The following is a 15,253-nucleotide window of genomic DNA, read 5'->3' as shown; positions in this document are numbered from 1 at the left end:
CTGAGGCAGGAGAATGGCGTGAACACGGGAGGCGGAGCTTGCAGTAAACCGAAGTCGCGCCACTGTACTCCAGCCTGGGCGACAGATAGAGACTACATCTCAAACAACAACAACAACAACAACAACAACAACAACAACAACAACAAAACCCACTAAATGTTAGTTAAAGCAGCAGCCTAGATTCAGAATTAAGAAAACGTGATTTTTATTTTTCCGTTTCATGGAAGCAACAGCTGTCTACTGATAATTCCTGCCGCCGGCCACCAGGTGGCAGAAGGGAACACAGTACCGCAGCCCTGCCCCAGCGATCGCGCGGGCAGGAAGACCGGGAGGGAGGCAGGTGGGGCCGAGGCTTGGAGGTGAGGTAGGAGAGTAGGCTTAGGCTGTCCGAGGAAAAAACGGGCAATGTGAGGGCTAAGTACGGATCTCAGGAGGGGACAGGAAATATTGAGAACACCACCTTCTGGGTTCAGAATAAAACCGAGGGAATGAGGAAGAGGTTTAAGGAGACGGGCTAAATTGGGAAGAATTCACGGGGAATCAGAGTGGAGAGGGCGTGGGTGTCTGGAGATGCCTGGGAGCAGAACGGCTGGGGGAACCCCATTATCTGTACTCTTCCCGGGGTGGGTCCAGGTCTGGCTCCTCCTGAGGTCGGTGGTCCACCTCAGGGGCAGGAGGCCAGGGGTATTCTGGGGGCTGGGGTCCTGCTGGCCAAGGGTCATCAGGCCGGGGAGGTTGAGGAGGATCCGTTCTAGGCGGTTCAGGGGGCCAGACTCCAGTTTCAGGCAAGTCTCTCCAGGGACGACTGGGGCGGGGAGGCGGAGGGTCTTCAAAGAGAGGGGGTGCCCCTGGCCAAGGGTCACCGGGGACTGGGGGGCCCTGAGGCAATCTTGGGGAGCCTGCCTCCTCTCGGTCCTCTGCAGGTGGGTGAGAAGGGTGGTCCTCGCTGCCTGAGATGCCTGTAAAGGAGGAAGGAGAAAGGTAAGAGGTGGTGAGGGCTTCTCTCTGCCACCCCAGCCCCAGCCCCAGGAGGAGGAGCCTCTCTAGAGGGATGCAGCCTGAACCGACCCACAAACAGACCAAAAAAGTCCCTCTCAAAGAGCTCTCTGTGCGTTTGTAAATACTTAACTGATGATAAAATGTCATGAACCCTACTCCCGATGGATCTGAACCATTCACTTGTCCCACTTTAAACTGACCAGACTTCTCCAAATAAGCTCATCCACCCCTGGTTGGGGTACCCCACTGGCTTTGTCCTCAGGCCAATCTACAACCCAAAGTGGGCTACACCTTGGCCCCCGGACACACAGACCCCAGCTCCTTAACACAAATCACAGCTCCGAGGAAACTCGTCCCACACGCATTAATCCTGACCGACTTTGCCACATGGAGCCAGCAAACCATTTCTGGTGAGAGCCAAACGCACCTTCTGCACCCCTGAACTCCTGTCCCCCACCCACTGTGTACAGAAAGCCGTTTCTGGTGAGCCAGACACATCTTCTGCATCCCCTGAATTCCTGTCCGCAACCCCCTGCGTCCAGTTCACCTCCCCCATCCTGACCATCCCTCATCTGTCCCCAAACTGCACTCCCTGCCTCTGTTCCCACCTCACCTCTGGCGTGCAGGCAAAGGACCAGGATCCCAAGGAGCTTCCAGTTGAGCATCATGGCTGTGTACTGGCCCCCAAAGCTGGGGTGGGCTGAGTCTGGGTGCCTGGGAACCCCAAGAGGCTTTATAGGGGAGGAGGGGAGGAGGGGCCAGCCCAATGGCACAGGAATACCATCAGAACAGAACTGGTCAAACCCGTTGGGAAGGCCCGGGCTAATGTGTCACCTCTGAAGGTGGCGTCCCTTATTTTAGTCCCCCTGTCCAGGGAGCTGCCCACTCTCCCTATCATGACCCTGACCCTGCATCACCCCACCCTGGTTTTCACAACCTTCCATCCACACGCTGGAGCAGTCAATACTCACTTGGCATCTCCGTAATCACAGAGATGTCCACCTTCATCCCTTGCAACTATTGGAAGCCAAAGAATGGGAGCAAACCACGCGTTGGGAAGCGCCGTAATTACAGGGTTGGGAGGCAGGATGCCTGCGCTGGGGGAGGAGGTGCCTTTCAAACCTGGGATGCAGCTGGGACAGTGTCAGCTACTACCCCAGCCTCCCCACTCACCCACACACTAAAAGCTCTCCCTGGGACTTCGTTCTTTCCTGGGCACTTCCCTTCCCCCATGGGATCCAGGCATCCTGCTCTCCAGCATGTCCTTCTTCAGGCATGCAGGGGACCTCCAAGCAATGACATCCAAGAAATTCCATCTGGGAGTCATCCAGGATGACTGCAGAAGAGGAAGGACACAGGAGGATATCCTGGTTCCCTCTTCCCATCCAGAGCTGTTTGCATAAGTCCTGTCAATGGCTCCAGAAGAAGCTGCCAGGCTCCAGCAACCTCAGCCCCTTCCTCCTCCCTCAGGAATCCACCTATCCACCTCTAAGGGCCTCGGCTCCAACTCTATTGTATCGTCTCCTCCCTCCCATTCTCCTTTTGGTCTCAGCTCCTTGATCTAAGCCTCCCAGAGAGACCCCTAGAATGTTTCCTTCAAGGGCCTTTCTGCCTGGAAGTCTGTTAGCCCTTCAGAAGTAACGTGTCCAAAATAAAATTTGATTCCTCTCAGGTTGTTTCCTGCCTGGTTCGCTACCCCACAGTAAGGGATACTTTACTATGCAATGGTGTGATCTCGTCTGTTCCCTCCAGGGCTCATGAAGGACAGAAACCTTCCTTACTCTCCTCCACCATCCACACCCCATCCACCTGCAAGCCCCTCCATGCCCTGTCCAAACCCAGCCCATCATCCTGAGCCACCATCTCCCCCAAGCCTCTCCAACACCCTTCTCAGTGGCCCCCTTGCTCCCACTCTTTATCCCTCCCCTTCACACAAAATCTGTCCTCCACCAGCAAAGGAGGTCTTAAAATATACATCAGGTGGGCCTGGCATGGCGGCTCATGCCTGTAATTCCAGCACTTTGGGAGGCAGAGGCGGGTGGATCACCTGAGGTTGGGAGTTCAAGACCAGCCTGACCAACATGGAGAAACCCCGTCTCTACTAAAAATACAAAAATATTAGCCAGGCATGGTGGCAAATACCCGTAATCCCAGCTGCCCAAGAGGCTGAGGCAGGAGAATCACTTGAACCCAGGAGGCAGAGGTTGCAGTGAGCTGAGATCACGCCATTGCACTCTAGCCTTAGCAACAAAAGTGAAACTCCGTATCAAAAAAAAAAAAAAATGTATTATATCAGGCCAGGCGTGGTGGCTCATGCCAGCACTTTGGGAGGCTGACACAGAAGGACTACTTGAGCTCAGGAGTTGTGTGCGCTGCTTCACCTGCAGCAAGACTGTGGGCAACACGTGGGAGGCCTACCTGGGGCTGCTGCAGGCCAAGTACACTGATAGGGACGCCCTGGGCCTGAAGCACTACAGCCGATGCTGCATGCTGCTGGCCCACGTGGACCTGATCCAGAAGCTGCTCAATTATGCCCTCCTGGGGAAGTGACCTCGCTGGACCCACCCACCTGCCGTGCTGACCATGGGCAGTCACTGTCTTGCCCTGAGTTCACTAAACTGAGATGTCGGGGTCCCGGGAGCAATTGCTGACCATAGTGCGTGGATGTGTGTACCTCACTCTGGAAGGGACCATCCAGTAAGTCTTCCAGGAAAAAAAATGTACACCAAATCATGTTGCATCTTCCCTTTGGGGAGTGAGGACAGGTTCTCGCTCTCAGGCTGGGGTGCAGTGGTGCGATCACAGCTCATTGCAACCTTAACCTCTTGGGCTCAAACAATCCTCCCAACTCAGCCTCTGGAGTAACTAGGACCATGGGTGCATGCCACTATGCCCTCCAATTTTTTTTTTTTTTTTTCAGACACGGTCTCCTCTGTCACCCAGGCTAGAGTGAAGTGGCGCAATCTCAGCTCACTGCAACTTCCGCCTCCCAGTTCAAGCAATTCACCTGCCTCAGCTTTCTGAGTAGCTGGGACTACAGGCGCCTGCCACTACACCTGGCTAATTTTTTGTATTTTTAGTGAAGGCTGGGTTTCACCATGTTAGCCAGGATGGTCTCGATATCCTGCCTTGTGATCCTCCTGCCTCAGTCTCCCAAAGTGTTAGGATTACAGGCGTGAGCCACCACGCCTGGCCTTCTTCCCCATTTTTAAAGAAGTACTCCAATGGCTTTCTATTGACTTTGAGTAAAATCCAAACTTGGCCACATCTTGGCCTCCAAGCAGCGTCCTTGACCATTCTCTACAGAGCCCTCCTGGCCTCCACAGGAGCCCACTTCAGGCAGTCCTCAGCACAAGGTCCCTTGCTCAGAGGCCTCTCCCCAGAGTCAGTTTCTATCACATAATTGTACTATACTTTCTCTTCAAGCACTTGTTTGAAATGATCTTGTTCATCTGTTTAGGTCATCTGTCCTCTCTCTCCCACTAGGATGTAGGCTCTCAAGGCCCAGGTGGCCCCCAGGCTAATACAGTGCCTGGCTCTGACATTCCTGTTGAATGAATGAATGTTTCGTCTTCCCCACTCCTAGCATTTATCATCTTCCAGAAGAAAAGAGTTTTAAAAGTTGAGAATAAAGAAAAGCAGAAGCTTCCCAAATATTTCCAAAGCTGCCTAGAAAAAGGATTTGAAAAGGTATCACCCAGAGAGAGCTATGGGTGGGACCACTTCTCCCATCTCCAAGAGAGATGGCTGCAGGGAGAATTCCCAGATTCCCAGAGATTACATTTCCAAACAATGGCTCCTACTGTAGTCGTCTTTATTTAGAGCAGAATTTAGACTCAGCCGGTGTTCCCCAGGGTGACCCCGGGAGGGGGAAGGGCTCGTCTGTCCCCACCCACTTCTCCAGGATCCTCCCAGCCCCCAGGCTGGCTTTCCCTGGGCTCTCAGCTGCTTAGCTGCTCATCTGGGGATTGGAGCTGGAGCATCTATCAAGGTTGTCTCCTTGACAAACAGCTTCCTCTTTGGAAATGGCTTCAGTCAAGCCCTGCAGGTCATCGAGCAGGACAGAGAGGGACCCTGGGAAGGAAGATAGCAGGAGATGAGCACCAGACAAGGGGAGGTGCTCGTGGTTACAGAGGAAACAGGGCTGACACAGGAAATGAGGACTGGGAGAGAGGAGGCTCTTTGGTCCAAGCTGGGCATCGCTAAAAGAGGCTAAGGGCCTCACAGGATCACAGAGAACACCACTCATCATGCAAGAGTCTGGAGGGGAGATTGCTGAAGTGCGCCCATTTGTCCCTTGTCCCTTTGTGCTTGGCCCAAGACCTTTTATGGATTCCCTGGTGGGTACTGCTGCTGCTACAGGTACGGATGCTGAACACTCTGGAGGCCTGGGGCTGGACACCACAGATTTCTTCTTATCCAGTAGGGAAGGAAGAACTGCCAACAGTCGCTGCTGCTTGTAACGGGAGAGGAGACCCTCCTGCTGCAAGGTGGCCTGGGAAGGAGAGGGTTAAACGCCACCTAGCCTGGGTAGAACCTCCCTCACCATCCTCTTTCCACACCTCTAGCCCAGGAACCAGCCCAGGATGGGCCCTAGTGTCTGCCTGTCTGCCGTCCTGTCTCCTACCAGCATGAGGTTCTTATCCCTCTCCAGCTCCTGCAAGCGCCGGGCCAGTCGCTGCCCCTCCTCCTTCCGGGCCTCCTCCTGCAGACGCCTGAGTTCCTGGCTCCGCTCCTTTTCCTGGGCGGCTCTGCGCTGAATCTGGCGCAAGGAGACCACTACAGAGAGGCCAAGGCACAGGGGAGGCAGGTATGGGTCAGGCCAGAGGCAGCCAGGCACCATGAAGACAGGAACAAATGCTGGGTCACCAACTCTGTGGCTTGTGGGGGCTGTTCTGCTCTGTGGATCTGTCTCTTCTGTACAGTTGGAGGGGGGTGCTGATGCTCTAGGAGCCTGGGAATCTGAACCCAAGTATCTTCCTCATCCCTGAACCATCCTGGAGTTCCGCAGGGGAAATCTGAATATGAACTGAGTTAGATTTTGTGCAATTAGTGTTCCTTGTCTTCAAGTGTGATGATTGCAGCTATATAGGAGAATTTACTGGCTTTGGGAGATGCAGCTGAACAACTTATGTTTACAACTTACTTAAAACATTAAATGATCGGGCGCGGTGGCTCACGCCTATAATCCCAGCACCTTGGGAGGCCGAGGCAGGTGGATCACAGGTCAAGAGATCGAGACCATCCTGGCCAACATGGTGAAACCCTGTCTCTACTAAAAATACAAAAATTAGCTGGGCGTGGTGGTGGGCACCTGTAATCCCAGCTTCTCAGGAGGCTGAGCCAGGAAAACAACTTGAACCCGGAAGGCGGAGGTTACAGTGAGCCAAGATCACGCCACTGCACTCCAGCTGGTGACAGAGGAAGACTGTCTCAAAAAAAAAAAAAAAATTAAATGATTACAACTTAAAGTGAATCAAAAGATGCACAAATATGCATGTATATAGGTAAGAGACCAAATGTGGCAAATGTTAACTGCTATATTTAGAGAAGATATATTCATTACACAATTCTTTTTAGACACACGGTCTTTATTGCCCAGGCCGGAGTGCAGTGGCACAATCTCGGTTCACTGCAGCCTCCACCTCCCAGGTTCATGTGATCTTCCTACATCAGCCTCCCAAGTAAGCTCAGGCTACAGGTGCCCACCGCCATGCCTGGCTAATTTTTGTAATTTTTTTTTTTTTTAAAAGAGATGGGAGTCTGTGTTGCCCAGGCTGATCTTGAACTCCTGGGCTCAAGCAATCCTCCTGCCTTGGTCTCCCAAAGTGCTGGGATTACATGTGTGAGCCACCGCGCCGGCCACAATTTTTTTAACTTGTTTAGGTGTGTGAAATTTTTGCTAGGGGGTAATTGCTGGTGTTAGACATCTGGAAGGTGGTAGCCTCTGTGAAGGGGTATGACTGGAAGGGGTACAGGAGGGTCCTGAGCTGGTCATATGCTCTTTATTTATTTTTTGAGACTGAGTTTTGCTCTCCAGGCTGGAGTGCAATGGTGTGATCTCAGCTCACTGCAACCTCTGCCGCCTGAGTTCAAGCCATTTTCCTGCCTCAGTCTCCCAAGTAGCTGGGATTACAGGCACCCATTAACACACCCAGCTAATTTTTGTATTTTTAGTAGAGATGGGGTTTCACTATATTGGCCAGGCTGGTCTCAAACTTCTGACCTCAAGTGATACACCTGCCTCGGCCTCTCAAAGTGTTGGGATTACAGGCGTGAGCCACCGTGCCTGGTCATATGCTGTTTCTTAATCTGGTGCTGGCTACATGGGTGTGTTCATGAAGTGAGAAATCATCTGTGCTATTCATGGATACCTTCATTACTTCCTGTAATGAAGCTTTGAAAAAACTTTGAGGGGAAAATAATAACCTATGTCTTAACACTTCCTTCTTCCTGGAAGGCCCTATCCACCCTGGCGAGGCTCACCGGCCTTGGCATGCTCCCTCCGAGCCTCGTTCAGCCTCCTCTCTGTGTCTGAGAGTTGCTCCCGCAGCCGAGTTTCCACTTCAGCCACCTTCTCTTGCAGGGCTGGGGTGAAAGTGCAGACAGGGCGTATCAGCAGGAGCTTTGATTTGCAATTCCCACACCACCGTCCAAGGGAAGCACCCCTTTCCTTCTCGACACCTTGCCTGTAGAGGTCCTGCTGCTGGGTCAGCTCCTGCCGCAGACTGGCAGCCTCCTCTGTGCTCTCCTGCTGGCCCTGGCGTGCCACCTCCAGCTGCAGCCCCAAGCTAGCCAGGGACTCCTGGGTCTGCTGCAGCTCCTGCTCCAGCTGCTGGGCCACCTTGCTCAGCTGCTGCCGCTCTGCCTCCCCTAAAAGGAGAGGGTGCTGGGTCAGGCCTCTCCTAGCACCCTAGACACCGGGTCTTTCCTCATCCTCGCCACCCCCTGGCAACCAGGTGTACCTTGTTCCCGAGCCCGGCCCACCTCCTGCTGAATGAGGCGGGCACTCAGCTGCAGTTCTGCATCCAGGCGGTTCCGTTCTTCCCGCAGCTGCTGCAACTCAAGGCTTACGTCTGTGACTGGTGGTGGTAGGGGACAGCTGGGACAGGGAAGAGAGAGTCAGGAGAAATCACCCAGCTGCCTGACCCCAAAGCACCCATCCTGCCTCAGTTCTCATGGTTTTGGGGGTCCCAGTAGCCAATGCTCTAAAGCCCCATCCACCTCAAAGTGCCCAAACTTCACCTCTCCTGGCGCAGCTGAGCAAGGGCAAGCTTTCGAGCAGTCAGGCCTAGGAGGGAAAAGGCAGGGAGAAAAAGAGATGAAGTTTGCATGGCAGAAAGTGGGGGACAGGGAGTAAGGGAAAAAGAGATGCAAGGGCTGGTGAAAGAAGGAAGGTGAATGGATGTGGGATCACAGAGCTGGGTCAGTAAGAAGAAAGTCCCAGCTGGTGGGGCGGGGGCGGGACATGGCTCACAGTTGCCCTACACACCCCGAATGGTGTGGACCTTGCGGACAGCATAGCTGAGTCGGTTGTTGAGGTTGGGAAGCCGGGCGGCAGCCTCTTCCACCTTAGCCATGGTGCTCTCGAGCCAGATCTGAGAGCTGGAGAGGGCACAGGTCATTGACCCTCCATGCCTCCCCTTCATTCCCAAAGGACTTGCTGTGCCTAGTATAGACAACTCCCTCAATCCTGTCCTGTTATACAAGTGAAGAACGCACAGCTTCCATCAATTATCTAAAGGGACTTTGCCCCAAGAATGCATTAAATGACTATCTTTTAAAGCAACCTGTTAAGCTTATTTCTCACAACCTGTGTTTCGCTCACTATTGTGCATCAGAGTGAAGTTATCCTCTCTGGCCAGAGGCTTCTGCCTGTAATCCCAGCACTTTGGGAGGCCGAGGCAGGTGGATCACCTGAAGTCAGGAATTGGAGACTAGCCTGGCCAACATGGTGAAACTCTGTCTCCACTAAAAACATAAAAATTAGCGGGCATGGTGGCTTATGCCTGTAATCCCAGCTACTCCGGAGGCTGAGGTACGAGAATCACTTGAACCTAGGAGGTGAAGGTTGCAGTAAGCCAAGATTGCGCCCCTGCCCTCAAGCCTGGGCAACAAAGTGAGACTCCATCTCAAAAAACCAAACCAAAACAAAGTCATCCTCTCCAAGCCCAGGAGTGTTGATTTAGCACCAATGACGGGCAGACCCACATGCTTTACCAGCTGGCTGTGCCAAAAGTAGGACCAACCTGGCTCATGAAAACTGAGCAGCTTAAACAGGCCCCTGGAGGAGGCCAAGGAGTGTCTAGGGCCCACTTGGGGTTTCCTCAGGAGAGTCCGGGTCTGCACCCACAGAAAAACACACGATGATGGAGGCTTGCAGCTGCATCCCCAGCAGCACGGCAAAGTTCACTTTGATCTGGAAATTGTTCAAGTAGATGCTTCCAACACCTACCGCAGCTTGTAGTAAAATATCCAATTACCTACAGACAATCTAATAAACCCAGCAACAATCCGAGTTTGGACTGCTTTAAGCCTGGAGGACTTTTGGCAATGCATCATTACACAGACCATTTCTGTGATCGCCGGGTACCAAAGTCAAACTCTGTCCGCAGCACATCCTTCTGTTCTCCTGGAGGTAGGGGGCACACGCAATGGATTGAACCTGGGTGGTAGGTCATCATAACTAGTTTAATTCCATGCAAGTGTGAAATGTTTCATAATTTTTTAAGCTGAATTAGTCCCCAAGGTACAAATCCAAGAGAAGGAAGTGGTGGGCAAGGACTCATCCTGCATCTTAATTTCGCTAAACCAAAAATTATCTTTATCTACATTAACCCATCAAGAAGAGCCTCATGATAACAATAAACATTTACAAGCCAGACACTGTGCTAAGAACTACCTGCCTTGGGTATCTCAATGTCCAAGGCTGAGGGGAAGTCATCACCAGCACAAAGAAGCTTTGCTGTTTCCTTAGAAGTTTTTCCGAAGGTCGTAGAACAATTGTTGGTAATGAAACAACTAGGAAGTTGGTATGGGACACAAAGGCTGGCAATTGATTTAGAAGGAAACTAACTGGCTTACATTTTAGATGGAATAGTAAGCAAGTAAGTATATAGCTTTAAATAAATAGACTAGGCCGGGCGCGGTGGCTCACACCCGTAATTCCAGCACTTTGGGAGGGGGAGGTGGGTGGCTCACCTGAGGTCAGGAGTTCAAGACTAGCCTGGCCAACATGGTGAAATCCTGTCTCTACTAAAAATACAAAAACTAGCTGGGCGTGGTGGTGGATGCCTGTAATCCCAGCTACTCAGGAGGCTGAGGCAGGAGAATCACTTGAACCAGGGAAGTAAGGTTGCAGTGAGCCAAGACTGCGCCACTGCACTCCAGCCTGGGTGACACAGACTCTGTCTCAAAATAAATAAATAAATAGACTAAATTTTTCTCCAGTGAAACAGAGAATGCCTGTAAAATTTTAGACAAGGAAAGGACGATGAAGTGTCTACACTTTCCATCCTTGAACAATGCTGTAAGTGAAGATCCTCCCCGGTGCTCTATTTAGCTCAAGCCATTACTAGACTGAACTGCAGGAGGAAGCAAGGCCTCACCTCCAGCCCAACATGCAGTGGGGAGTTCATGACAAGCAATCAGGTGTGAATGCAGAGGAGGCTGCCCCAGAAGAGAAATGAACACAGGAACATTGATAGGGCTAAATTTGCCCAGCCCTGTAGCCTCCAGTGGCCAGCTTTCCAGCCCCTCTTGCCCGAGGCTCCTCAGCAACAAGGTGCCCAGGAAGCTAAGGTGGCAGAAACACTACTCCACCAGCCCCTCCATCCCTGATACCTGCTGACGGCATTGACCACAAGCCTCAGCTGCTCCTCGGCTGAGGTTGTCTGCTGCTGCCACCGGCGCCTGGCCTCCTGAGCACGGCTCAGCTCCAACTGCAGGCCCTGGGGAGGATGCAGCAAAGGACAGGGTCCCTCCCTAAGTCCTGGCTGCAGCCCTGGACCAGGGCTCCCTTGCCCTCCCCAAGTCTCTACTAGGCTGACACCAACCTTGGAACCCATCCGCTCCACCTCCACCTCTGCGGCTTTGTCCTGCAGGGATCGCTGCAGAATGGCCTGTTCCCGGCTCTGGGCTGTTACTTGTTCCTGGAGTGAGGTCACCTGGGGGAGGAGATGAAGCTGGGCAGGGGCCTCTAGAGCTAAAAGCTGAGGGAGGCATTAGAAGCAAAGTGGCAGGTGCAGAGAATGTCATGCAGGGGCCAGGCGTGGTGGCTCACACCTGGAATCCCAACACCTTGGGAGGCCGAGGCAGATCGCTTGAAGTCAGGAGCTCAAGACCAGCCTGGCCAACATGGTGAAACCCTGTCTGTACTAAAAATACAAAAATCATGGTGGCATGTGCCTGTAACCCCAGTTACTTGGGAGGCAAAAATCAGCTAAGCATGGTGGCATGTGCCTGTAATCCCAGTTACTTAGGAGGCTGAGGCAGGAGAATCACTTGAACCCGGGAGACAAAGGTTGCAGTGAGCCGAGATCACGCCACTGCACTCCAGCCTGGGTGACAGAGCAAGACTCCTTCTCAAAAAGAGAAAGAAAAAGAACCAATGCCATGCAGGGTGACAGAAGCTTAGGTTCCTGAGAATAGAATCTGAGTTCAGTGTTCCTTCCATGTTCCACGTTCCATGTGCCCACTTGAACATGGGAATAGCCCTTGACCCACCCCACAGGACCCACCAACTGACCATGCCACCCTCCTCAGATGCTGTCACCTCCTCAGAGAGGCTGTTCCTGACCATCCTACCTGAGGCTGACCCACCCCCCAGTCTCTCTGTCACATTATCTTTTCAATCTTTCTTGCTACTTTCTTTTTTTTTTGAGACAGGATCTCGCTTTGTCACCCAGGCTAGAGTGCAGTAGTGCGATCACAGCTCACTGGGGCCTCAACCTCCCAGGCTCAGGTGATCCTCCCACCTCAGCTTCCAGAGTAGCTGGGACTACAGGAATGAGCCACCATGCCTGGCTAATTTTTTGTATTTTTAGTAGAGACGGGATTGCGCATGTTGCCCAGGCTGGTATCAAACTCCTGACCTCAAGTGATCCACTTGCATCAGTCTCCTAGACTGCTGGCATTTTACTTGGCTGGGCACGGTGGCTCATACCAGTAATCTCATCACTTTGGGAGGCTGAGGCAGGCGAATCATCTGAGGTCAGGAGTTTGAGACCAGTGTTGGCACTATAGGCGTGAGCCACTGCACCCAGCCTGAATCTTTCTATACAGCGCATATAATTACTGAACATTATCTGTTTACTTGCGTGTTCTGTGTCTCTGCTCTAGAATGCAAGCTCCACATTTCGGTTTTGTTCAGGGCTGTGTGCCCAGCATGTGGCAACCACTCAATAAACTCTGGTTGAATGGATGCCACTCTTATGGAAGGAGCAAGGTGCTGGGAGGGAATACCGGGAGAAAAGAGAGTGCAGTGACCTGTCCCTTCAGCTGCTTAACAGAGTCGCTGTGTTCCAGCTCCTGGGCCTTTAGCTGCACCATGAGGGCAAACACCTTCTCCCGCCAGCGGTTCAGCAGGGACTGGCACTTCCTGGTAAACTCAGGCTCCAGCGAATCTGAAGGTTGAACCTGAGGAAGAAGGAGCGGGAGGAAAGTGTGGGCTCCTGCGGGAGGAGAGGAAGGAGGTGGCATCTTTGTTTCTCCTCTGTCCTGCCCAGACAACATGAGCTACAGCAAGAGGAGTTCACAGGAAGAAAGAGATCCAAGCAGGTTCTGGGGCACATCGAACCCTCCCACCCACAGGGCGGAGGGTGGGGGACAGTAGGTGTAGGATGCGGCTGAGGGTGAGGGATCTGGGGGTCGGGCCATACCTTCCTGGTCAGCTCCTCCTCCTGCAGGGCGAGGATGTGCGTGAGGCTCTGCACCCTCACCTGCAGCAGCTCCGCGGTGGCGTGCAGGCCATCCCGGTCCTCCTGCAAGTGCTGCGGGCGGAGAGAAGCAGCCCCCCTGTAGGGCCTCCATGCCGCCTCGGGTACCACCTTCTCTCCTGAGGGCCGTGCTCTACACACTCCTCCAAGGGCCACACTTGCCCCCCAACCTGATCCCCAAGTCCCCACACAGATGGACTCCTGCACACTCACATGCATGTTTTCCAGAAACTTCTGTCGCTCCAGTTCCCATGTCTGGCTGTGGACCTCAGGAGGGACTTGTTCCCCAACATATTTTCTTAGATTCTCAACCAGGGTCACCTGAGCCTCCAAGTCTTCCTGGGTCTTGCTAGGGTTGGGGTGGGAATGGGACAGCCATCAGTGGGGCACCCTGCAGACCCACCACATCACCAACTGCCGGGCCCCCGTCGGCATCCACCCACCTACCTCAGCTGCTTCCGAAGCAGCTCGGCCTCCCTCTGAGCCTCGGCCAGCTCCTTGGCTTCCCCTGCTCTCCTGGTTTCCAGACTACTCAAAGACTGCTCCAAGCCCTCGGCCTTGCTGGTCAAACTGGAAAGAGCCTCCTGGTGAGCCTGTGTCAAAGAGGACAGCTGCGGAAAGAAGAGGGGGCTCAGCAGGGGCTCGACCCCACATGGAGGCCTTCCTTGTTCCCTTCACTCCCACTTTCTGTGACCTTAGACAATGACCAAACCAATCACCCAACTGCGCATAGCAAATGGAGAGCTGGTAACTCATTCTCTGCAGTTGCCCCACAACCCATCGGGAGTTCTTGTCCAATCTCCCCCGAAACATTATCTTCACCTCTCTCCGTCTCCGTCTCCACTGCCACCAACCCAAGGTAAGCTACCCTCATCTTTTGCCTGGGCAACAGTGACCATCTCCTAACTGGTCTTTACAAACCATCGGTGGCTTCTCACAGCATTCACAGCAAAACCCAGGCATCTCTCCACACCTGCAGGCCGGGGGACCCAGCCTCTGCCTGCCTCCTGAGTTCCCCTGGAGGCTCTCCCAATGCTCCCCGCTCCAGCCACAGGGAGTCCGCTGAGAACCAGACAGCGGCCCCTCCTTGCTCCACAGACCCCAGGTGATAGCCCCTCCTCAGGGTGGCTTCGCTGGGCCCTCTAATAACCCTCACCACCCTCCTGTGCCCCATCAACTGCTCACGTCCTCCCGAGCACTTAGCACTGACCATATCTTGCTTATGTGTATGTGTTACTATCTGTCAGACCACATTGGAAGGAAAGCTCCAGGAAAGGAGGAATTTTGTGTCTTTTGCTCATGGCACCTCAAAGGGTTGCAGGGGTGTCAGAGCCACCAACAGTCATGGGATGGACTGGGAAGGAGGGCAAAGTGGTCACCCTGCTTCCTGGTCTGCCTCCTCTAGCCCCGTCTCCATACAACAATAAAGTTAATTTGGGGGATATAAATGACAAAACTTTTTAGACATAAAATACAAATCTAATCATGTCATTTCCCTGCCTAAAACCTTTCAACAGTTGCTTATCACTTAAAAAAACAATTTTGTTTTCTTTTTGTTATTTTGGAGATGGAGTTTCACTTTGTTGCTCAGACTAAGTGCAATGGCACAATCTCAGCTCACTGCAAACGCTGCCTCCCAGGTTCAAGCGATTCTCCTGCTTCACCCTCCCGAGTAGCTGAGATTACAGGCATGAGCCACCACGCCCAGCTAATTTTTGTACTTTTAGTAGAGATGAGGTTTCACCATGTTGGCAGGGCTGGTCTCAAACTCCTGACCTCAAGTGATCCACCCACCTCAGCTTCCCAAAGTGCTGGGATTACACATGTGAGCAACTATGCCCAGCCCTAGTTTATTTAATAAAATAGAGATGGGGGCTCACTTTGTTGCCCAGGCTGGTCTCAAACTCCTGGGCTCAAGTGATCCTTCTGCCTTAGCCTCCCAAAGTGCTAGGATTACAAGTATGAGCCACCGTGCCCAGCCTGCTCATTGCTCTTAAGGGAAAGTAGCAAGTTGTGAAGTGGCCAAGGCCTTGTGCCCTGGGTCCCATGCTCTGCAGCACACTCAGCGCCCCTGATCTCTATGCTCCAGCCTTCTGGCCTCCGCCTGTCCCCGCCTCCACCAGTTGTCCTGCCGAGTGTCCTCCAGCGACCATTGGACCTCACACGCCTATTCACTGGCCAACTCCTATTCAGCACAAATGGTAGCTTGTTGTTTTTTTTTAGTCTCGCTCTGCTGCCCAGGCTGGAGTGTGGTGATCTCAGCTCACTGTAACCTCTGTCTCCCAGGTTCAAGCAATTCTCCTGCCTCAGCCTCCCAA

The 15,253-nt window shown here is 53.0% G+C and overlaps 2 protein-coding genes across 5 annotated transcripts in view; both read right to left on the bottom strand.

Annotated features, from left to right (window-relative positions):
• Nucleotides 1–188: 188 nt before the first annotated feature.
• PSORS1C2 (psoriasis susceptibility 1 candidate 2) lies at nt 189–1,989 on the bottom strand. Its single transcript, XM_011971654.1, has 2 exons — nt 1,613–1,989; nt 189–959 (listed from the first exon to the last, which is right to left on the bottom strand). The coding sequence occupies exons 1-2, from the start codon at nt 1,665–1,667 to the stop codon at nt 604–606; spliced, it is 411 nt and encodes a 136-aa protein (XP_011827044.1). The 5' UTR covers nt 1,668–1,989; the 3' UTR covers nt 189–603.
• Nucleotides 1,990–4,796: 2,807 nt separating this feature from the next.
• Nucleotides 4,797–15,253, bottom strand: part of CCHCR1 (coiled-coil alpha-helical rod protein 1) — a 15,430-nt gene continuing 4,973 nt past the window's right edge. For all 4 annotated transcript variants that reach the window (XM_011971652.1, XM_011971653.1, XM_011971650.1 and 1 more), the window contains exons 5-18: nt 13,383–13,546; nt 13,149–13,284; nt 12,879–12,989; nt 12,487–12,636; nt 11,055–11,165; nt 10,843–10,949; nt 8,492–8,604; nt 8,245–8,290; nt 7,965–8,101; nt 7,684–7,872; nt 7,486–7,587; nt 5,627–5,778; nt 5,323–5,494; nt 4,797–5,073 (exon numbers count right to left, since the gene is read on the bottom strand). In XM_011971652.1, the coding sequence (XP_011827042.1) occupies nt 4,949–5,073; nt 5,323–5,494; nt 5,627–5,778; nt 7,486–7,587; nt 7,684–7,872; nt 7,965–8,101; nt 8,245–8,290; nt 8,492–8,604; nt 10,843–10,949; nt 11,055–11,165; nt 12,487–12,636; nt 12,879–12,989; nt 13,149–13,284; nt 13,383–13,546 (1,815 nt within the window). In that variant the 3' untranslated portion in view covers nt 4,797–4,948. The remainder of the gene's footprint in view (nt 5,074–5,322; nt 5,495–5,626; nt 5,779–7,485; nt 7,588–7,683; nt 7,873–7,964; nt 8,102–8,244; nt 8,291–8,491; nt 8,605–10,842; nt 10,950–11,054; nt 11,166–12,486; nt 12,637–12,878; nt 12,990–13,148; nt 13,285–13,382; nt 13,547–15,253) is intronic.

Source organism: Mandrillus leucophaeus, unplaced genomic scaffold, assembly GCF_000951045.1.
Source record: "Mandrillus leucophaeus isolate KB7577 unplaced genomic scaffold, Mleu.le_1.0 Scaffold1234, whole genome shotgun sequence".
NCBI classification, from domain to species: domain Eukaryota; kingdom Metazoa; phylum Chordata; class Mammalia; order Primates; family Cercopithecidae; genus Mandrillus; species Mandrillus leucophaeus.
This window is presented reverse-complemented; position numbering and strand designations above follow the sequence as displayed.